Source organism: Lepidochelys kempii, chromosome 1, assembly GCF_965140285.1.
Source record: "Lepidochelys kempii isolate rLepKem1 chromosome 1, rLepKem1.hap1, whole genome shotgun sequence".
NCBI classification, from domain to species: Eukaryota; Metazoa; Chordata; order Testudines; family Cheloniidae; genus Lepidochelys; species Lepidochelys kempii.
Window position 1 is genome coordinate 52,861,626 of NC_136380.1, and position 23,364 is coordinate 52,884,989.

The 23,364-nt window shown below is 44.0% G+C and overlaps 1 protein-coding gene across 1 annotated transcript in view; it reads right to left on the bottom strand.

Moving 5' to 3' along the window:
• Positions 1-1,581: 1,581 nt before the first annotated feature.
• The window catches only part of SMAD9 (SMAD family member 9), a 68,829-nt gene continuing 47,046 nt past the window's right edge, over positions 1,582-23,364 (bottom strand). Inside the window, exons 5-7 of the mRNA XM_073342126.1 lie at positions 17,917-18,138; positions 8,236-8,492; positions 1,582-3,498 (exon numbers count right to left, since the gene is read on the bottom strand). Of these exons, the coding sequence (XP_073198227.1) occupies positions 3,355-3,498; positions 8,236-8,492; positions 17,917-18,138 (623 nt within the window). The 3' untranslated portion in view covers positions 1,582-3,354. The remainder of the gene's footprint in view (positions 3,499-8,235; positions 8,493-17,916; positions 18,139-23,364) is intronic.

Below are 23,364 nucleotides of genomic sequence, written 5' to 3' on the forward strand. Positions count from 1 at the left end.
TTTCTCCATTCTCAATTGATAAAAATGGAGGGGGAGCTGCAGTCAGAAAAGCACAGAAAAATTGGTGGAGAAACTGAGCAATGAGTATTTTGAAAACCACAGTTCAAAGACCCCAGTAGGGTGACATTGCTGATGCAGAGGATGCTGTGTAGAGAAGATTAGAGAGCTGATGAAAAAGTCTTTTCCGACTAATTTTCGTCAACTCTGCTAAGCAGTAAATGGCATGCCTAGAGTTGCTCTGTACCGGTATTACTTGATTTCATTGCTGTGGGAGATTATAAAGGAAGCTTCTCCTGTCAGATAATGATGCTGCTGATATCAAGTGGTGACAGAATGGGGCTTTTCACCAATATACATTTCCCTTGCTTGCTATCTTGCACAGAATTTAATGATAATTTATTATTCTGTGCAATAACGCTGTTGGAAATGCTTAAAGCTGTATGCAAAGGAAGTAACCCTGTTGGTTTATTAAAAATTCTTGTGCTACATTCATAATTATCACCTTATAATAGATATTACACAACTTCTAGAAGTTGTGAGAAATCTTTTCAACAGATGTTGTTTGACTTTCATACAACATATACCTAAAGGTTTCAGAAATCCTCTTCTTACAATTGGACAGTGCAATGTTTAGTTCTAGATATTGTGCAAGGAGAAAAGAAAAATCATTCTGTTCAATAAAAGTTTCAGGGTGACTCTTCTGTTTAGTAAAAGGCGGAATCTATGAAGTTACTGGAGTTTCTGTCCCTTACAACAACCTGGTTCCTGGCAGCTAGCTAAGCTGGCCTGCCTAGGCATAATCAAATGTTCACCCACCCCTTTCACATGTTGTTGGTGATCATGAAAAAGGATTGGTGCCCTTCAGAAAAGGTTACGTGCCCTGGGCGAGTGGAGTTTTGCCAGTCTGGTTCCATTCACCAGAGTGTAGGCAACAGCTTGTCCAACTTGCAGAGGGAACGTGGACTGGAAGCTTATAAAACACTTTTGCCCACTGCTTTGCTCTGGACTTTCTGTTCCCCCTGCAGCCCTGGCCATTCCCTGCAACATGGCCAAAACCACTGTGCAAATGCCAAGGCCTATGGCTAAGATGGTAAACAGCCTATTCCAGCAACTGTAGGGATGAGTACTGTATCCTTTGCCCCCTGAGACTGGCTGAGAGCATCACCTGCTGAGTCCCTGAATAATCAGGGGCCCAGAGTCAGTCCCCAAAGCAAGGCACCATCAATACAGTAAATGTATCCGACTCAATCCCACTCCCACCTCCCACTCTTGTATGTTTGCTGCTCCCAACTCTGCCATGTACCCAGTACACAGGCTCTCCCACAGGGAATAAGCTAGTTATGTAATTTCACAATTTACACTTTACTTCCCTTTTGTGACTCAGATTCGAAGTCCCTTTCAGACGTACCATGGATAGCACCACAATAGTCTAACTACAGATAGTTCTAATTTAAAAACAAAATACATCAATACTGCTCAGTAGAATTACATGCCAGATAAGTATTTAATTTATTTATTTATCTATCTATCTTGCAAAAAGCAGTAGAAGTTAACTCAATTTTTATATATATATATATATATATATATGCATAGATTTTGGTTTTGTTTAAATGAAATTGTTCTTGTTTTTCAGTGCAACAGTACCATACACTACTGTGTCAACAGTATCTGACTACTGCGGTTAGGCCAGGATGCTCTGACAAGGAAGAGCTGAACACCTCCTGTGAGCCAGCAGCTCCCACTGAAATCAACGGTACATGTGGAAAACTAAGCTTCTCATAGGACCTGGCCCATAATGCTTTGCCATAGTGTGACAGACTGTACTTTATGAAACTATGATAAATCTTGTACAAAGTATGCCTTGTGAGATATTGTTTGAAAACTCTTAACTCGCTGATCATTATTGTCCTGGCATAATATGTCTGGCAACATTGTATGTAAAGTTAGTAACATCATAGAATCTTATAAGGCATATTCCAATTCTGGGGAAGCAGCCCAAACCAGTTCCTCAGAGACAAAAGGAAAATGGATGCCTCTGCCAGGTGTCAACAAAATCAATTGGACAATCACCTGAGTAAGCGGCCATTCTTTGGCAGGAAGAAAGGTGTGAGCGATAAATTTGTATCTTGGCAGACAGACTTGCTGTCACCTGAATCCCAGTTGGAGATGATTCTCTAAGAGGAGGAAAAGATATAAAAATGAGGAACAGAGGACCCAAATCACCTCTCTCCTCCCTTTCCAGCTGCTCACAGCATTAACAACCCCTAAAGAAACACCGAACTGGGGGAAGGGGCCTGCCTGAAGGAGTTCAGCCAGTAAAAGCATGTGGTGAGAAAAACCTTTGCTTTGAATTCACTTCGTTTGATAAGTTATTACTTTGCATTTTACCTTTTATTTCTTTGTAACCAATTCTGACTTTTATACCTCATTACTTGTAATCACTTAAAATCTATCTTTCTGTAGTTAATAAACTTGTTTTACCTAAACCAGTGTGTTTGGACTGAAGTGTTTGGGAACCTCCATTTGAGATAACAAGGCTTGTGCATATCATTTTCTATTAATGAAGTGACGGACTTTCTATGAACTTGTATTGTCCAGGAAGGTGCTGGGCAGTACAAGACGCACATTTCTGGGGACAAGTTTGAGACTGAGAATTTGCTGGTGTCACTCTGTAATATAATTCAGGAGAGACTGGCTAGAACACTCAGATCTTTCAGCTGGGAGTGATTTTGCATGCTAGAGGCTGTGTTTGAACAGGCCAGGAGTGGTTATTCTCAAAACAAAGCAGTGTAAAAGGCAACCCCAGGTTGCGAAAAGAAGGGACACAGCTGTTCAACAGTCCATATTGTTCCCTGCAGAATGTCACAAATAGGGAGACAGACTGGAACTGCTGTTTATTCCTTTAACTCACCAGCTGAAATTCACCCTATGAACAAATCCTGTGGGCCACTTTGGTCCTACTTAAGTCCTCAGAATTTAAAATGGATTTATGTGGTGCACAGCTGTGGTGTTGGTTCTCTACAGCCAGGGGTTCTTAATCCATATGGCATGCTGAGAATTCTCACCTCTCAAAGACTTGGGTGGGAAGTGAAGATGCTCACAGGAAATGTTTAGCTCTTTGCAGGGATCTGGTTTATTTCATATAAGAGAACAGATGTGCTAACCCTGAATTTATCACCTTGTCATACTAGCATCATGTTAACGAGAAACAACAAAACATATCATGAAAAAAATAGGGATAGTAGACTATGTATATATATTTACATCTACATATAGAAACTTCTTTTAATTGGAGATTCTATAAGCCACTGCCTGCAATAGCATCCATCCTATAGGTAATATTAGAGATGATTCTTAAGAGACTGAGGAGATGGGGTTATGAGGTGAGCCCATCTGTGTGAGCACCTTATCCAGCCATTGCAATGGTCCATGCAGATGAATCTCAATCCAGCAGGGAGTGCTTGTCACGTCCTGGCGATGATACTCTGCTCCCCAGCCCTACAGAAATACCAAAGGATCAAAAGGTGAGGTTTTTTCATTGTAATTCCACCACTAAAGGCCCAGCTTCATTGCAGCCAGTGGGAAAGTGGCCAGCGATGTCAACTAAGTTGCCAGCATTTAATACATTTTCCTAGGGCCAACTTCTCCAGTAAGTGGGGAGTCTCAAGGGCCAGAGCTGTCTATCCATTTCAGTGAATTTAAGATTGTTGGTGACATGATTATCTAAAAGTCTGTGGTTCACACAGATGTTTGAATACTAAAGACTCCTACAAGGCCCCATGAGCCTCTTCTAATTTACACTTAGTTTATTTATAGGTTTGTCCATCCTCCATCAACCCCTTCCTCTTCTGGGGATTCTGACCTGCAACTGTCCCTTGTGGGGAGGCTTCATAGCTTTCTCATTCTGGGTTCTTGAGTACATGGGTTTCTCTCCCCCTGCCTTTCTTCTAATGGAGGGGGAGGGGGTTCTTCCTCTCTTGGATTCTCCTCTAGGGTGGGGAACATTTTGGGCTTCACCCATTTGTGTATGTTCCCATTCCCTATATCATCATTCCCTCATCTCCTGCTCTGCCATTCTCACTTTGGGTCTCCAATCTTCCCATGTCCCTCACTTCCTATTTCCCTCTGTCTCCTCCAACAACTACACCCTCACCTTAAGATAAGGTAAATGGGGCATACACACACTTGCTCTCTGTTCCTCTCTGTGCCTGGCTCTCACAGACCCCACCACAGGGAGATGGGATATACAAGAAGCCTTCGGCTTCTCAACAGTTCTCTACAGCGGATCCTTGTAGCAGGAGGCCACTCTGCCAGCTGCCCAGGACTCTTACTGGGGTTTGAGAGACCCCAGGGGAGTATGATGGGGTTAATAATGCATTGGAGTCCTGGAGCACCAAGACAACCAACAAGTCTGTTTCAATGGGTGCAGAACTGAATTCTTATTGTGCAACTAACTGCATAAAATAACATTCAGTATGAAACCTAGTGGAGCGACTATGCCCAATTTCAGCCCAAACACAGAAGGCCCAATTCTACCACACCTAGTGGGACTATGTAGTACCTTACTCAATGAAATCAGCACGGTAAAGTGGCTTAAGAGATTACAAGACTAGCTCAAAGTTACACTTCTGGGCAATGTCAGAGCCAGGAACAGAACTCCGAAGTCAATAGGACTAAGCACAAAGTAAGATACTAGTCAGCATGAGTGAAGTTGGCAGGAGCAGGCACTTTTAGTGGGTCACTAAGCAAAGATGCTGAGGTTTAATCTATGTTGCTCCTGATCTGGAGGGCTAATAGATTTGCCATCACCAAAGAGACATTTACTTTAATATGGTGTAATTTTTACAGGGAGAAGAGTAAGCTTTGGGACCTGTCGAACAGGCTCCTTTTAATCAATTAATGTCATTCTGGGCTGCAGTGAAGTCAGTTTACATTAAAGTTCTGGAAAAGTTTTCATAAAAACTCTTTTCTTTACATTGGCCCCAGTTTATGTACCAGACCTCCTGGATCTGTAATACTGGTGTGTTCTGTACTCTTTTTTTCATCAGAAAGTGCATAGAGAGTAGGACAAATGTCAGAAGTGCCTAAGCCCCTCACTTTATTGGCGGTACTGCCAATCTGAGGGGAAAAAAAATCAAAGTTTGTGCACACCTGACTAGTTTGGTGCATGGAACAATGACTTACATTGCAGCAAGCCAAATGTCCAATCCATCTTGTTTAGGTGGCTGGACAGCTCCCTCTTGTGGCCGCTTGAACACGTTCTCAGGCTCTTTAATGCTCAAATAAATTGGTTAGTCTCCAATGTGCCACAAGTACTCCTTTTCTTTTTACGAATACAGACTAACACAGCTGCTACTCTGAAACCTGTCTTTAATGGGTTTGTTACTCTTCATGCTGCACACTCAAACCCACCGGGACTAAAATGGCAAGGAACTGTGACTTCTGCTTGTGTCTCTATCAAAGAAAGTTACTCCAACTCCACTGCTGCTTATGAACAGCCTGCCCTGGGCTGCAGCTGGAATTCTTGGCTCCCAGTACTAAAATGAAGCTGGAAGCTTAAGCAGATGGAGGAGCTCTCTGAAGTGATTAGAAAGGGAGTGCAATCAAAACCAAGGGCAAAATCCTAACCTTGTTGTCTTGTGCCATATGATTGCGATGGGGATGGCAGTGACTAAGTGGAGGGTCCAAGAGCCTGCTTGCCAGCATAGAGCAAATGGCTCAGAGGTTTGGAGGCAATGAACTCAGCAGAAGTCCACACTGGCGGTTCCAAGTAGGAGAAGCACAGGCCCCTCCTGGCAGGTTCTGTCAACAGCAGCCTACATGCAGGGAGCCTGGGGGTTGGCCATGCCCTAGATGAACAAGCTATGCAGTCCCTTCAAGCTGTGGAGCACCACGGTAAGTGTTTTCCAGGTCCTCTCTTTAGCACTGCGACCTCAGGCAGTGTAGTCCAAGAGGAAGTGAACCAAACTGGGAGTCAGAAGACTGGGTTCTGTTCCTGATACTGACAAGCTGTGTGATTGTGGATGTCTCATTTAACCTCTCCGTGCCTCAGTTTCCCCATCTGCAACAGGGAAAATGATGCCTATCTTTGTAAAGAACATCACAATCTATAGATGAAAAGCGTTCTATATGTTCTTAGTATTATTACAGTTAACAGCACTCAAGGATGCACAACGTTGTAATTCTAACCAGCTGCTGCATGGGTGCACTGGGGAAGAAGGGACAGAAAGCAGCTGCTTGCACCCTCTGTCCCCAGTGGAGGAGAGGACAAGGTTTTGCGACAAAAATGACCATACGAGGACTCCCAAAGCAGTTTTCCAAGGAACAAATAAAAAGGAGCAATGAAGTTTGAAAAGATTAGAAATGGACCTCTCACACATTGAGGATAGGGAGCCAAAAGGGTGATAATGTTTACAATTGTTTCAACAAAGCAAGATGATAACATGGGAGCAGTCTGGTTCAGCATGAAAACACAACAGCAGTCGCTGCCACTCGGGTTTGATTCCAGATAACACATCAAAGAGAGCGCCAGTGAGTTACTGAGATAATGAAGGTGTTGCATGCACTTCCTGAACAAACATGCCCATTCATGTCTTCCAACAAAGAGCACTGTTTTCGCTACTAATGCTTGAGTTGTACAAGACTTCAATTCCTTGCGAAACTGGAACACAGCATAACAGTGCAGATCATGGCTTGGGAGACTTTGGCTTGCACGCTTAGGAAAAAAGTGCCAGGGGATTTTTAATGTCCACAAAATGCAGATAGGACTTTGGTCCTTAAGGTTTTATAGGAAAGGTCTGCACTTAGGAAGCTGTTCAGACACTTTTTGGGGTGGTTTGAGCCTGCTGATATTCATTCTAGGCAGATCAGTCCTGATTCTTGGCCCAAAAGCCCTGTCCCCTCTGGCATAAATACACTCAGCTTACTGCAGTCATTTGGACAGCACCACTTCTTGTATAAAGCTGCAAAGACCTGTCAGTTATTACAAACAAGATCAACTAGACTGAGGGAGTCTTCCAGAGCTGAAGAAGTGAAGAGAAAAAACTTTCAGTCCTCTGTGGTTAGCTTTCTCCCAGAACTGCAATCATAAGCTCTAGAAGCACTGGGAGAGGTTTGTTCAACCACCTGAAAGTTACCAGGCTCCTCTTACGCTATGTCTACACTAGCAATTAAAAGACAAAAAACTTTTGTCGTTCAGCGATGTTAAACTTTAACAGAGATGTTAAAGTATTTTGTTGGCAAAAGAGCCGACAAACAGCAGCTACACTGCCCAAGTTTTAGAGACATGGCTGCGTCAACATAGCCGTGTCGCTAAATCCTGCATAATGTAGACATGGCCTTCGTCAGGACAAACTAATGGGAGATGGATGGGCCTGTGAGGTTATAAACTGTAATTGTAAATGAGAGGACAAGCTGCCGGCAGAGCTCAAAAAGTTCTGTATTCTATCCCTTGCTCCTAAGCTTTTTCATTTTTCACTTAGGTCGATATTTCCAAACCTGGGTGCCTAAAGTCAGGCTTCCAACTCTGTACCTAAACAGCAATGGGCTGGCTTTCAGAGGTGCTGAGCAACCCCAACTTCAAATGATATTGAATGGGAATGACGGGCACTCTGAAAATCATCCACCTTTATCTAGGTGCCTAAATACGGATTATGGAGTCTGACTTTGGGGACCTAGATGTGAAAATCTGGCCCTAGTCTCCTCTTGCTGGGAAAGGGCATTGAGAAGATAGTAGAAAAAAGTCAACTCTAGCAGAATCTGATACATTCCAAGTTTCTGGAGAGCAGTTAGTCTGGCTTTAGACCAGGCCATGGCCCAAAAAAGCAATAGTTTCAGTGGTCAACAGTCTCCTCAAGTCAGTGGGCAATGGGCAGTTGTCTTCAATACTATTGATCATAAGGAGATACTAACTCACTAGCTGAACATGGCTGGGATGGATGAACAGTTTTGAAGAGATTCTCTTCATTCCTTGCAGCGAGAGATCAGAAATGTGTGGACCACCATCAATTCCTATCAAGTTCAATGAAAACTGAAGGTGTTCAGCACCTCACAGCTAGGCCCCATCACTTTCATTCTACAGCAACTACAGACTGTGAATTGTTTAGGAGCATTAATAAATTTTTTTATGTTAGTGGCGAGACAAAAAACTCTATTGTAAAATAACAACACAGTTAACTGATCCCAGGGATTTCCCTTTTCTTTCCAGAAAGGCAACAGAAGAAAAGGAATCCTTACTTTAACAAAGCTCATTCGGATAGTGCACATCTTGGTCAGCTCATACACCACCTCAAAGCCATGATTGACTGACTGGGCGAGCAACTGGGCAAAGAGCTGGTTGTTGAAAATCTTGAGGCTGCAGCCGCTGGGAATCTTGCAGACAGTGGCTGGGTGGAAGCCATGCTGATAGTTACAGTTGCGGCTCTGTACAAAAATGCTGCTGTCACTCACGCATTCTGCATACACCTCACCACCAACATAATACAGATGGACACCTTGAAAGAACAAAACCCACGAGTTATTTCTCTGTAATCCTTGACATATAATATATCAGGGCTTTACACTTTGGCTACTTTACTTCTGTACAGTGTAGCCAGGGGGCATGGTCTCCCTCAGAGACTGATTGGAAGGAACCCCCGTCCACACCTTGGTGGGCAGAGCCAGGACACCCACGCCCACCCTGCCAAAAGCAGAGGGGTGGGACAGGAAGTATAAAGGGCAGGCCAGGAAGTATGAAGCTCAGTTTGGCTAGAGCCACCAAAGGAGACAGATGCCTCCCACCTGCTGTTCGAATGGGAGCCTGAAGAGGACCTCAACCGCGCTAACTCGGCAGGATTGCCAGAGCTGCCAGCCAACCAGGATGCCGAGGAGCTGCTGCTGGTGACATATTCTGGTGTATGGAGGACAACCCCAAGACACAGGTACACAGCAAAGGGAGCATAGGAAGTAGCCCAGAGACAGCTGACTACAGTCCAGTTGTGTTGTTACCTGAACCCAGGTCAGCATATTTCGGCTGGATCACCACTGACCCATTAGCGGAACCATCTGCCAATGTTAAGGCCCTGGGCTGGAACCCAGTGGAGTAGGGTGGGCCTGGGTCCCCCCTACTGCTAACCCCACCCTAGGGTGGCAGCCTCCCCACTTTGGGCCAAGAGGCCTGCATTTGTCTGCCATTTGCCAGAGCTAGGATGTCAGACTCTTTGGTGCTCCACCCTGCTTGAAGGCCTGAGCCCCTAGACTGGTGCTCTGCCCTGTTTGCAGGCCTGAGCCCTAGACTGCTAGCTACTCTGCCCTGTCTGAGGGCCAAGCTTGTTAGATCACTCATTTCTCTGCCCTGCCTGAGGCCAGAGCCCTGGACTTCTTGCTGCCTAGCCCTACTTAGAGGTCCAGGGCCTCAGACTGCTAATCCCCCAGTAACCCTTGTCTTGCCAGGGGCCTGGGAGTAAAGGGGCATGGCCTCCCTTGGAGACTGATGGGGAGGGACAGACATGCAGTCCTACATACAGGAACCAGCCCATTATTATTCCATCCATGTAATTCCTGTATCTCACCCTAATGATAGTTACTGTAAAGTCACAGATTTCCTATACAAAATAATAAAATATTGCTACTGATACATATAAACACCTACATACATACACATTAAATGTAACATATCATGCACAGAACAAACCTTTCAGTGAATTATGTCACAATTCTATTCCATACCAAAAAACTATACCAAAAGCCCATTATTAAGGTTGCAAAATCAAGCATACTACAAAGTTAGGAAATGACAGAATTAAGGTTGCCTGCGCAGTCTTAATTTCTTCCCCTGCACACTGGATATACCTCATTCAGTACACAGAGTGGAGGGTACTCTCTTACCGAGCAGCCATTCAACCGTTTGTTTTATCCTCACTGTTCAATGGGTGGTCCCTGTCTTATTTACACTACTCAAACCCTGCTACAAAGACAACAGTATTAATTTCCTCATGTGTTTTTCCTGCAGCATCTGAGTGTTTAAAAATATTAAATTAATTAATTTTCCAAACACTCTGAGAGAGGAGGGGGTAGAATTTCCACCTTACAGACGGGGAACCGAGGGACAGACAGATTAACACCAAATGTATTCACTAATTTTGAGTGCCCAATTTGAGACATTAGCACCTGATTTTTCAGAGTACTTAGTATTAGGGCTGTCGATCAATTGCCGTTAACTCACGCGATTAATTAAAAAAATTAATTGTGGTTAATCTCCCTTTTATACGCACTATTAAACAATAGAATACCAACTGATTAAGTACATTTGGATGTTTTTCTACATTTTCAAATATATTGATTTTCAATTACAGCACAGAATACAAAGTGTACAGTGCTCACTTTATTTTTGATAATTTTTACAGTGCAAATATTTGTAATCGAGAGTATTTCAATTTACCTCATACAAGTACTGTAGTAAAATCTCTTTATCGTGAAAGTGCAACTTACAAATGAAGATTTTTTTGTTACGTAACTGCACTCAAAAACAAAACAATGCAAAACTTTAGAGCCTACAAGTCCACTCAGTCCTACTTCTTGTTCAGCCAATCGCTCAAACAAGTTTGTTTACATTTACAAGAGATAATGCTGCCCGCTTATTAGTTACAATGTCACCTGAAAGTGAGAATAGGTGTTCTCATGGGACTTTTGTAGCCGGCACTGCAAGGCATTTACGTGCCAGATATGCTAAACATTCATATGCTCCTTCATGCTTCGGCCACCATTCCAGAGGACATGCTTCCATGCTGATGATGCTTGTTTTAAAAAAAAAAAAGTGTTAATTAAATTTGTGACTGAACTCCTTGGGGAAGAATTGCATGTCTCCTGCTCTGTTTTACCCACATTCTGCCATATATTTCATGTTATAGCAGTCTCGGATGATGAACCAGCACATGTTGCTCGTTTTAAGAACACTTTCACTGCAGATTTGACAAAATGCAAAGAAGGTACCAATGTGAGATTTCTAAAGATAGCTACAACACTCGACCCCAAGGTTTAAGAATCTGAAGTGCCTTCCAAAATCTGAGAGGGACGAGGTGTGGAGCATCTTTTCAGAAGAATTAAAAGAGCAACTCTCCAATGCAGAAACTTCAGAACCCGAACCACCAAAAAAGAAAATCAACCTTTTACTGGTGGCATCTGATTCAGATAATGAAAATGAATGTGCATCGGTCCACACCGCTTTGGATTGTTATCAAGCAGAACCCCTCACCGGCATGGACACGTGTCCCCTGGAATGGTGGTTGAAGCATGAAGGGACATATGGATTTTTAATGCATCTGGCACATAAATATCTTGTGACGCTGGCTACCACAGTGCCATGCGAACGCCTGTCCTTACTTTCAGGTGACACTGTAAACAAGAAGAGGGCAGCATTATCTCCTGCAAATGTAAACAAACTTGTTTGAGCGATTGGCTAAACAAGAAGTAGGACTGAGTGGACTTGTAGGCTCTAAAGTTTTACATTGTTTTATTTTTGAGTGCAGTTATATTTGTACATAATTCTAAATTTGTAAGTTGCATTTTCATGATAAAGAGATTTTACTACAGTACTCATATTAGGTGAATTGAAAAATACTATTTTTTTTACAGTACAAATATTTGTAATAAAAATAATATAAAGTGAGCACTGTACACTTTGTATTATGTGTTGTAATTGAAATCAATATGTCTGAAAATGTAGAAAGTATCCAAAAATATTTAAATAAATATTCTATTTTTTTAATCACACAATCAATCATGATTAAAAAAAATTAATTGCTTGACAGCCCTACTAAGTATTATATAGTACTTTCTTCTCCTGTAGTCCCCTGCCTCATTCACCACACACTTTCCAACTTTGGCAATAAATGAAGCAGGAGTCATACAAACGATTGCCTTCACTACACAGCCCTGATTCACTTCCAGAGCAGGTCCATCCTGGGCATTGAATGAGATGGGTTCTGTGGAAAACACACTATATGATCATGTAATTAAAGACCGTATCATAATGCACATGCACAAGGAAGCCAAATTAATGTTGCACAGGCACTAGCTAGAGTTAATCTCTAGCTCACAGTGTTGCTGCTCTCACTCAAGCTAAGCTAGCTCAAGTGTAGTAACAGTGGAGCTATCTGTTGCAATGAAGACAAGCCTCTCTGCCTCTTTTTTTTGGTCCATCTGTAAAGTGGGAACAACAGAGGTGTTGTGTGGATAAACACATGTACTGACAGTGAGCTGCTCAGACACTACAGTGATGGGGCAATAGAAGTATGTGATATAGGCAGACACAGCGAGAACACTGCCACTGACTAGCCTCAGGGCAGGAAGAGAAAACCAGAAATAAAAATATTCACTGTGGCTTAAATTTTCAGCAGATACTAGTAATTTTGGGTACCCAACTTGAGACAACTTAAAGGACCTGATTTCAGAAAATGTAGAACACCCACCCTCTGAAAATCAAATCCCTTTAAAAGGTATCTCAAACTGAACATCCAAAATGAAAGACAACCAAACTCGTAAGTCACTTCTGAAAATTTAGGTGACACTATTTTATTTTTGTGGATTTTTTAAAAAAATATGCATATGATGAAACTAAAATGCCAAAAGTATTTCCATTTCTCCAGTGTGCATTCACCGGAGACAAGCACCTTCAATGACAACCAGTCAGCTGCACTCACTTCCAGAATCCCCAAATCAGGAGTTCCCATGCTTTTATGGGATTTCGTTCATCTCTTCAGATCCCCGAGATCCAGCACCCTAGAATCCTCCAGATCTTTTCGGTACTACAAAGTAAATAGATCAGAAGCCTCACGTCTGTCTTTGAAGTTTGACTGATGAAATTGGACCAATTTCTAGCAGATAATTGCACTATGCTCTGGATTATTACTTGCTTTGATGTGGTATTTCCAGGAAACAGTTTCAGGCTGGTACACTGGATGACAATTCTATTACATACACTTATCCTAATGATCTAATCTTGTTTACTCACTGTTTTTTCTGTTAACAGAAGAGATAGTTGTATCCATTTCAACAGCTTTCATCTGTCTATCTGACATGCTTTAGGAACTATGAATCGTTAGTCCTGTCCTACAGTCCTGTGCTTAGGGCATTTCCACTCCTTCTGAGCATTTTCCTTTCAAGTTGGATGAATAGGGAAATGCAGAGAAATAAAGAGAGTCTCAGCTGGACCAGCATCTTCCGTGGACAATTAGGAATCTACTCAAAGGAAGAAAGCTAATGTAAGGTTCTAGGATTTTTAATCAACACAGATAGATCTTCAAATCTGAACAGATGAGAACCACTAGTGTTTACCACATTTTCTTCTTGCTCTGGAGATCATTCCTGTTCTTCCCCTTTGGGCAGAAACTCATAGGAATTAGCAGCCTCAAATGAGAATTTTAACCGTGAGAGGCCTAGCAATTGCTGCTTATGGATCTACAACACACTACTATACTAGAGTATGTTTATATACAGTCTGTCTTTATTTTTTAATAAACTGGAACTGGATGACTCTCTCATTTCCACTGTTCAAAAAGAAATAACAACTATTTGGGGTTTCATGAAGCAACACAACATCTTAACTGTTCCAAAGGACAATACTTAGAAAGGTGGGAGGCCGAGGAATGGCATCCCTGCATTTGGCCTTCAGATATGCTGTTTTTTGTACCAAGCATATCAGATTTGTTACTTGGTTTAGGCCTTCACCATTTCAATCAGTTTAAGACTGAACTAGAGACAATTAAAATATTGTTTTGAGACTGGGAACTGGTTAGGGCCACTGAGAGTTGTATTCTGTTGGACCCTCATTTAAAAAAAATAAATAAATGTAGTTTAGCTGATCATTGTTAATGAAAGCTTCTGACCAACACTTACTACTGCAACTAGATAAATTACAACCTCAAAAATCTTGAGTGTATCTTCAGCAGGGAATAGTCCAGTTCAATTTGGCTGTTTTATGTCCTCCAGCAGAAGCCATTCCAATGGAAGGGGGAAATCCATAACTGAGCACTTCAGAGTTTGTTTATTTCTTCAAATGCACACTGCAATAGAGGCAGTTGGGATTATACCAACAGGAGCATGTACATTTATTGATTATTCTGGATCCCCATCAGGAAAGGAGACACTATTTAAAAGGCTAGAATTCTCCTGGAAACACTTATAGTAGAGGTTGGGTTGCTTATTTTTCTGTGGCAGAGCCAAGTTTCCTGTTTCTTCCCTGTTTCTGCCATTGGCCTGCCAATGCATTAGTGACCTATATCAAAACTTTTATAAGACTAAATGTCAACATCATTGCTCATACTTTGTTTTAGATCTTCTAAGGGCCAATCAGACTCTAAATACAGACGCTCCCCGGGTTACGCAAGACCCAACTTACGCAAATCCGCACTTATGGAAAAAGTTCCGTAAGCTAGAAATAGGAGGGGGTTTTTTTTGCGCGTGAGGTGTACATTTCCAACTTATGCAAAATTCAAGTTACTCATGGTGTTCCGGAATGGAACAACTGTGTAAGTCGGGGGGCATCTGTACTTAATCCTCAGACAACTAATGTCAGTTAGATAAGGGTTATTATTTCAGCTTTATGGAGGGGAAACCCAGACACAGAGTTTCAGCAACTCATCCAAGTGACTTGGTGGCAAAGACAGAAACAGAATTGTGCTGACTCACGGTTCTGTGAACAAGGAAGAGGACCAGTCACAGAACAGAAGATCATTAGGCTCAAATCCACAAAGGCATTTAGGCTTCTAACTTTTGTTGATTTCAGTAGATGCTAGGAGCCTGTTTTAACTGAGCCTTAGGCCATGTCTCCACTAGCAAGCTTACACCAGCACAGCTGTATCGATTCAGCTGCGACGCTGTAAGATCACTTGTGTAGCTGCTCTATGCCTGTGGGAGAGAGCTCTCCCATCAACATAATAAAACCACCTCCACGAGTGGCAGTAGCTGGGTCAAAAGTGGTAGTGTAGATGTAGCCTTGGTGCCTACGGGACCAGATCAGAGCTGACATTAGGCATTAAAATGTCCCAATTACTCAGATCTCCTCAGAGAGAGAAGTAACAAAAAAGAAAGCAGTGGTCTATGAAGAGGGAGAAGGAAATCCAAAACTCCATGCTTTGTTTTATTTTGAGAAGGTTAAAACTGCTGATCCATTTGCTGGTCACAGAAGTGGCAGGAAGATATTATGAGCTGGGGGAAACCTTATTGTGGGTTGAGTTAAACCCCCATTGAGATTGATAGGTGTGAACTCACCCTTCAATTAACATGCCTATGAGCATAAACCCTCACCTAAAATACAAGGAGTGTGTGAACCCACCCAAAAGCTTTTGGCGGAGTATTGTTTTGGGTAGGTGTGTATGGGGAGGGAAGGGAATAGCAGAAGCGATATACGACTGAAAAAGACAAGAACAGAGAGCAAGAGAGAGAGAGGCAAAAAAGCACGGTGGCCAAGCAGTAGCCCGGGGTGACCAACCTGAGCCTGAGAAGGAGCCAGAATTTACCAATGTACATTGCCAAAGAGCCACAGTAATACGTCAGCAGCCCCCATCCGCTCCCCAGCCCCCAGTGCCTCTCACAGGCTGACAGCCCTCACCAATCAGTGCCTACTCCCCACTCCCCCCACCCACCGCAATCAGCTATTTCACATGTGCAGGAGGCTATGGGGGGGGACGGGGAAGGAGTGAGGGTATGGCAGGCTCAGGGAAAGGGGCAGTAGCCTTCGAAGAAGTGGTGGAGTGGGGGCAGGGCTTGGGGCAGAGCAGGGGGTTGAGCAGTGAGCACCCTCCAGCACATGAAGTTAGCATCTGGAGCTTCAGCCCCAGAATCAGTGCCTAGGTAAGGAGCCACATATTAACCTCTGAAGAGCCGCATGTGACTCCGGAGCCACAGATTGGCCAGCCCTGCAGTAGCCTATGAACACCATGTGACCCTGGAAAAAGCTAAAGAGAGATTTTTTTGGGCTGTAGGCTGAAGAGGCTTGGAGCTGTAAACTAAGAAACTGCTCCTTTTGTTCTGGGTTCCTCCTGCATTCGGAGAAGGGGGGCTTTGTACATTCCTAATAAATAAACAAGACTGCATCAAAGAGAATATCAGAATCCATCAACTTCTACTTCCAGCTGGAACATCCCCAGGGCCCCATAATGTGACTACCCGCTCAGGCTGAAAAAGGGCCACACTGATGCCAAGTGCGGGATCCAGTTTCCAAGGAGAGAGAGACTGTGAGCTGGACTTCTGTTGAAACAAGACGGAACAAATAAAGGAGGTACTTGCTCAATCAAAAATGTCCAGTGGGATTTTAAACAAGACCTACAACCAGAGCTGGAGGTTTCACAAAGGAATTTAAAACAAGACCTGGAAACTTCACAAAACGAATTACAGCAGCATCTGGAGGATTCCCAGAAAGGGCTGAGAGCTGTCAAATCTCCGTTGGAGCAAAAACTGCAAAAACTCCAGGCAAACTGGGATGTCCAGATGCCAAGCTCCCAGGGAGGAAAGGCAAGACAGATCAAAGAGGTGACCAGCAACCTGGCTGCCACAGACCAGAGGTTTCCACTAAATACTGGCGACTGGACAACTTTTACCCAATTTGGAACTTGCTAACAGAGATGAGCTGCAGCAAGTAGCAGCCTTCTGTGTCTTCTTGGAGAAGGGGAGGGCAGATTGAGAATCTGATGGGGATGTGCCACTCTCCAGTAGGAGGGTGGTAAAGCACTGGAGGTTACCTAGGGAGGTGGTGGAATCTCCATCTTTAGAGGTTTTTAAGGCCCGGCTTGACAAAGCCTTGGCTGGGATGATTTAGTTGCGGATTGGTCCTGCTTTGAGTAGGGGGTTGGACTAGATGACCTCCTGAGGTCTCTTCCAAACCTAATATTCTATGATTCCAAGGCAAAAAGACATCTAAAATGCTCATCATTGAGCAGAATAGTTGCATCACAGGAGGGGCAAGTTTTGAACTCCAGGGATTTTGTTTCAGCTACAGCAGCTAAATCTTGGTACCAGAGAAGCCTCTAAGGACACTAAAAAAATAATAATAAAAAAAGTGATTGTTTTAAAGCTAGCAGGTGTAAGAGAAAAATAACAACTATACTAATGACATTATCTACAATGAATTTATATACACGAGTAGAAAAAGTCACACAATGTACAGTGAAGTGGACACTACAGGGGTTCTGTCTTACTGCCACAGGCGATCACAAGGAACTGAAGGACGGTTGGACCTGCTCTGCTCTTTCTGGCCTCCTCCCTCAGGGGGAGACGAGGGCATACAGAGTCCAGGCATGGACCCAATGGACGCTGCTGGCCAAAAGAATTCAGTTTTGTGTGTATGGAGCACATGTGCACTTCACCAGAAGTGGAATACATGTGGGCAACTACTTGAAAAAGAACTTTAGATTTCTCTTAGATTTAATTAGTAAAAGTTCCCAGAAACACAGAATCAGACTGGACTGGTTTCCTTAACCTGCCAGAGAAAAAAAGCAACAGAGGAAACTTTAGCAGTGCTATCTAAATTTATGGCTCAGCTAGTTAGTGTGTTGTCTGTCTCCACCTGCTTTTTGGTGATAGAAAAACCAGCAGCAAGGCACCAATAATTGTTTTCTTAGTGACATTTCAATGGCAATATTCGCAGTTGCCAGAAGTTCTGATAAATACAAATGAAAACACATACTTCCAAGTTAGAGCAAAGTTTTGTTTTTAACTATGGGCTTCATATAGGCCAAGTAAATAACCTGTGTAAAAAGCTACCCTCTTCCCAGTAAAGAACCAGTGCCTCATCTACTGCTTCAGAAAGAAGCCAAGCAGGTGGCTTTACATTCATGTTGGTTAGGTAGACAGATACAATGGACAGACAGACTTTTCTAGTTCTAGACAATGGACGTTCTTCCAAGCTCTATTCCTCACCAATAAGAGGGAATTTGCTCTTACCTTTTCCTATGTGTCGCCTGGTGTTTTCTATAGTTGAATTCCTGTTGACATTAGAGAGCAGTCCAAGACAGAATCGGTTCCTATTATTTGAAGGATCCGTGAATCCATCTATAAGAATACTCCGAGAGGAAGCCTGGAAAGTCTCCCCTACTCGGTTGTTGAGTTCATAGTAGGCAACTGAGCACCAGTGCTGGGGTTCCTCATAGCAAACAGGTCGAAAGTCTGTAGGAAATAAAATAAATCAGGTGCCTAGGTTACAGTAATGCTTGTTTTTCTATCCAAACACTCTCAGACCTGATCTCCATCTAATAGTCACTTTTCGTCAGGGGCAGTCTCAACAGCAGGTTCCATTTCTTCTTAGTTTGCTGACTAGCGCTTCCAAAGGGAGAACATTAGAGAACTTAAGCATGTGCTTAACTGGAAGCATCTGAGTAGTCCCACTGAAACTCCAGTGGGACAACTCGTATTCTTAAAATAGAGCATGTGCTTAAATTCTTTACTGCACTGTGCCCAATCACCCCCCTGGAAGCTTTCCAGGTTGAGTTAGATTTGCAGTGCCCAGGCAGTTATGTGCACTGTATCTCTGACAAACAGGAGCCAGGAGTGAGCAAACTGGTTCAGTTTCACAATAAAAAGTGAGCTGAGCCTTCATGCAACGTGCGATTAAACCTAACGCCAAGCAAGGAGGTTTTGCATGTATCAACCCTTTGTTTTATTTCTTATTTTTAATTTTTACACACCTCAGGATGGCCTGCCAAAATGCCACACAAAAGGCCGTTCTTGCTGGAACCCCAAGTTTTGCAGACTCAAAGTCTGGATAAGGATCCATCTCGGTGCTTATTAGAACTGAATCTTATTTGTCCCATGAGCATTAATTAACCTGTCCCCCTGCCACGGGCATTTGAGACCCAAAAAGCAGTGAAACCCACTCCTGCTGTGAAATGTACAAAATGTTTCCAACTGAGAGTAGCTAGGCAGGTGGCCAGCAGGGATCAGTGATCTTCTTAATGTTTCTGGGAGTATTTATTTGTGGTGGGGGAGGGGAGAGGAAAGATGACTGGAAACGTGGTAGCTGTCACATGGGTGTGATATGTACCCACACGTTCGTAGCTTGATTACCCTCATCCTCCCTCCCCTCCAGTTGTCGGCTACATGCACTTGTGATTTCCTGTCTTAATTGAGATTGTAAGGTTTTGAGGGCAGGGACTGTCCTTTAATATATGTGTTGCACAGTGCTCAGCACAGCGAAGCCCTGAACCTGGCGTCTGTGCAGTACTTCAGTACATGGAGCAATTATAACAACTGCACTCAGAGCAGGCCCATAGGAAACCAGAGCAGAGGAACTTCTCATACCACAGATTCCATGGGGCACTGCTCCTCAGTGGTGGTCTCTGAGACGGGTGAAGGGGTGGGCTAAGGGAGGAGCAAGTCAGTAGGTCTGCAAGCTGAGGTCTGTAGTCACTACTGTAGGCCAGAGGCCGTAGAGGGAGGAAGTTACTCACCTTCTGCAGTAATGATGGTTCTTCAAGATGTGTCCCCCTAAGGGTGCTCCACTGCAACTCTAATTGGAGATTTTAGGTCTGTTCAGCCCGCACATGCGCTCTCCCTCCCTCATGGTCTGCCTCAAGGCTTTCTAGCGCAGCGTAGGTGAACCCTCCCTCAGTTCCTTCTCTACCACACAGCCCTATATTGAGAACTCCGAAGTACAGGGGAGAAGGGCAGGTTGTGGATCACCCTTACGTACACAAGGTGAGTAACTTTTTATTGTTTGAATAGCGTCCCTATGGGTGCTCCACTGTAGTTGACTTCACAGCAGTATCCCCCATGGTGGGCTGGGGCTTCGGAGTGGAGTTTGTTACTACAGAGAGTACTGAGGAGCCGGAGATGACGTCGGAGGCCCAGTCTCCAGTGATCACATAATGTTCTGTGAAAGTGTGGTCAGAGGCTTAAGTTGCTGCTCTGCAGATTTCCAAGATAGGGACATCTTTAAAGAGTGCAACCGAGGTAGAAATTGACCTTGTGGAGTGCGTACAGACTCCGGACAGAGGCAACAAGTTGAGTCCTTGATAACAGAGATTAATGCAACTGAAGACCCTTTTGGATAGACACTGAGCCAATATCACAGAGCCTTTGTGTCTTTCTGTGAATAAAAGGAAGTCCTTAGTCCTGTCCAAGTAGAATGCTAGTGCTCTTCTAACATCTATCATATGCAGAACAGCTTTCCTGTTGTCACAATGTAGTTTTGGGGGGAAAAAAACAGGGGAATGGATCTGTTGATTCATATGGAAGGAGGAGGCAACGTTAGGGAGAAATTTGGGATGCAGCTTCAGGGTTACTTTATCTTTAAAAAAAGACCATGAATAGGGGGTGTACTATCAGGGCTGCAATTTCTCCTATGCACCTACGTGAGGAGATGGCAATTAGAAATGCTGTCTTCATGGACAGGTGAAAGAGAGAGCAAGTTGCCATGGGCTCAAAGGGAGGTTTAAGTCTAGGTTAAGATCCCAGGTCAGAGAGGGTGGTCTCATACGCGGGAAGAGATTAGCAATGCCTTAAGGAATCTATGCATCAGCAGGTGAGCGAACACCAAGTATCCATCTACTTGATGGTGGAAGGCCGTTACGGCTGCAAGATGTACCTGAAGGGAGTGGAGCAAGAGTTTTGACCTCTTGAGGTCTAAAACCAGAGGGAGAGAGGACAAAGCCTGGTGATTAGAATGACACCAAATTTAGAATTGTTTCCATTTTTGTAGGTAAGTACATTGAGTGGTCAACTTTTGGCTGTGTAGCAACACATATTTTGCCTTGTCGGAGCACTCTACCTCTAAGTCTTGGAACCACGAAGGAGCCAAATACTGAGATGGAAAATCCACAGATTGAGGCGAAGGATCATCCTGTTGTTTTGAGAGAGCAAGTGAGGAATGGGCCAAAGAGCAACCAGAGGGCATACTGTCATGTGTGTCCAGAAAGGGAACCAGACTTGTCTTGTGCAGAAGGGGACAATCAGAATAACTCACACTTTGTCCCGTCAGATTTTCAAGAGGACTTTGGATATGAGAGGGAATGGAGGAAAGGCATATTAAGGTCCCTGTCCCATAGAAGGATGAGTACAGCTCCCAGTGAATGTGTCCCCAGGCCAGCCCTGGAGCAGTAGCGAGGACGTTTCCTGTTTCAGTAAATAGTGAAAAGATCTGTAGTCAGGGTTCCCCAAAGGGTGAATATGTTGTGAAGCACCTGAGTTCAGTTCCTATTTGTGGTTGTGAGTTCCGACAGACTGTCAGCTGTTGCAGTCTGCAGATACATAGCTGAGATGAGCACATTGTGATGGATGCACCAATTTCAAAGTTTGAGTGCTTCCATGCAGAGGGAGGGAGATCTGGCGACCCCTTGGTGATTTATGTAAAACATACAGGTCATATTGTCCATCATGACCTTTGTGTGGGTATTTTTGATGAATGGCAGAAAGTGTACACAGACGTTCCTGACTGCTATTACCTTCAAAGAATCAATATGAAGGGCCACTCTTGTGGAAGACCACTTGCCTTGAAACTTTCGGTCACATAGGTTGGCTCCAAAGCCTATTAGGGAAGCATCTGTTGTTAGAGTCAGCGTCGATGGTGGCTGCACAAATGGAACACCTGCTTGAAACCTATCCAGAAAGTACTTTAACCAAACTGCTATCAGTGCCCTGCATAGTAGTCTGTCCCTGTTCAGGGAATTGACTTAACTGAGCCACATCTGAACACACCTCATGAACATCTGGGTGTTTGAAGTGACAAAGGTTCATGCTGCTATATGACCTAGCAGCTGCAGAAAGCTCCTGGCCGATGTTTGGGGGATGGCCTGGACTGTCCCTATGAGACTCGTGAGGTTGGAGATGTGGAAGTCAGTATCTTGTAGGCTGAGGGCTGCAACCCAATCTCCTTGCTCCAGAGCTGGAATAATGGCTGCTAGAGTGATCATCTGGAACTTCTGTGCCTTTACGTATTTGTTTAGTGCCCTTACATCTAGAATGGGCCTCTACCCTCCCTTCACCTTGGGGAATCAGGAAATAACTGGAGTATAACTCCTTGCCTCTGAGTTGCATCGTGATTGGTTCTATGGCCCCTAAGTGTAATACGTCTATTTTCGTGGTGAAGTAGGTTCTCATGAAAAGGGTCCCTGAAGAGGGAAAGGGAATTAAATGGCATAACCCTTCGAAATAATCTCCAAGACCCATCTGTCAGAGGTGATATTGTCCCAACTGCTGTGAAAGAGGACCAGGCGACTGCCAACGGGACATGACAGGTAGAAGGCAGCTGATGTTGCAAGAAATAGCTATTTGGACTCTCAACCAACCCATTAAAAGTGTTCAGCGGAGGCGGGAAGAGAGGATGCAGATTGCGGTTCTGACTGCTTCCACTTTTGTACTGTGGGCTTTTTGCGCTGCGGTTTGTAATCATGCTGTGACGATGGGTACTGAGGAGGTCATGACCTCTGCTGTGGTTGAGAGCTGTATCTTCTCTTTTGTCCTGTAGTGTAGATTCCCAGAGAGTGTAATGTGGCCCGGGAATCCTTCAGGGTGTAGAGAGAAGAGTACGTCTTATTCACAAAGAGCTTGGGCCCTTCAACGCGAGATCTTCCACTGGCGTCTACAGTTCTTTGGGCAACACTGAAAAGGTGTAACAAGGAAGCCCGCCTCATTACCACTGCCATGGACACCGAGCGGATCGCTGTATCAGCTGTGTCCAGTGCCATCTGTGGCACAGTTCTAGCTACTAACTGGCCCTCTCCGACAATGGCCTGAAACTGCGCCTTCTGCACCTCTGGTAAATGTTCCACAAATGCACTGAGTTTCACATAATTAATCAAATCACATTTGGCCATGACAGCTTGGAGGTTCGCGATGCTAAACTGCAATGTTGCCGATGAATATGCCTTCCTCCAAAAGAGATCTAGTCTCTTCCAGTGTCGATTGTATGGGGTTGACTTTACATGATGTTGCCTGCCGCATGCATTAATCACATCTGCTACAATTGAGTCAGGTTGCAGATTTAAAACAAAAAGTCTGCCTCTTTGGGAGGGATGTAGTACTTCTTGTCAGCTTTCTTGCAGGTTGGTGCAATGGAGGCTGGTGTCTGCCGGATGACTTTGGCAGGATCTAGAATCACCTCATTAATTGGGAGGGCAATTCTGGATGATGAGGCAGTATGCAGAATATTCACCAGTTTGCAATGTGTCTGTCACCTCCTGCAGGTGACTTTGCAGCTCATCTGCCACCCTCTTGGTCTTAAAATCATCACCGAGTGATTGGGGGGGGGGGGGCATTATAGCCTTGTCTGGTGAAGATGAGGAGAAGATTTCAGGAGGGGTAGCTTCTCCTTCAAGTCCTTCTTCCTGTTCTTCCAAAGCTTCCTCCTCCACTGGCTCAGGGGCTCTGGACAGAGAGGTCGGAGGGGACCATTTGGTG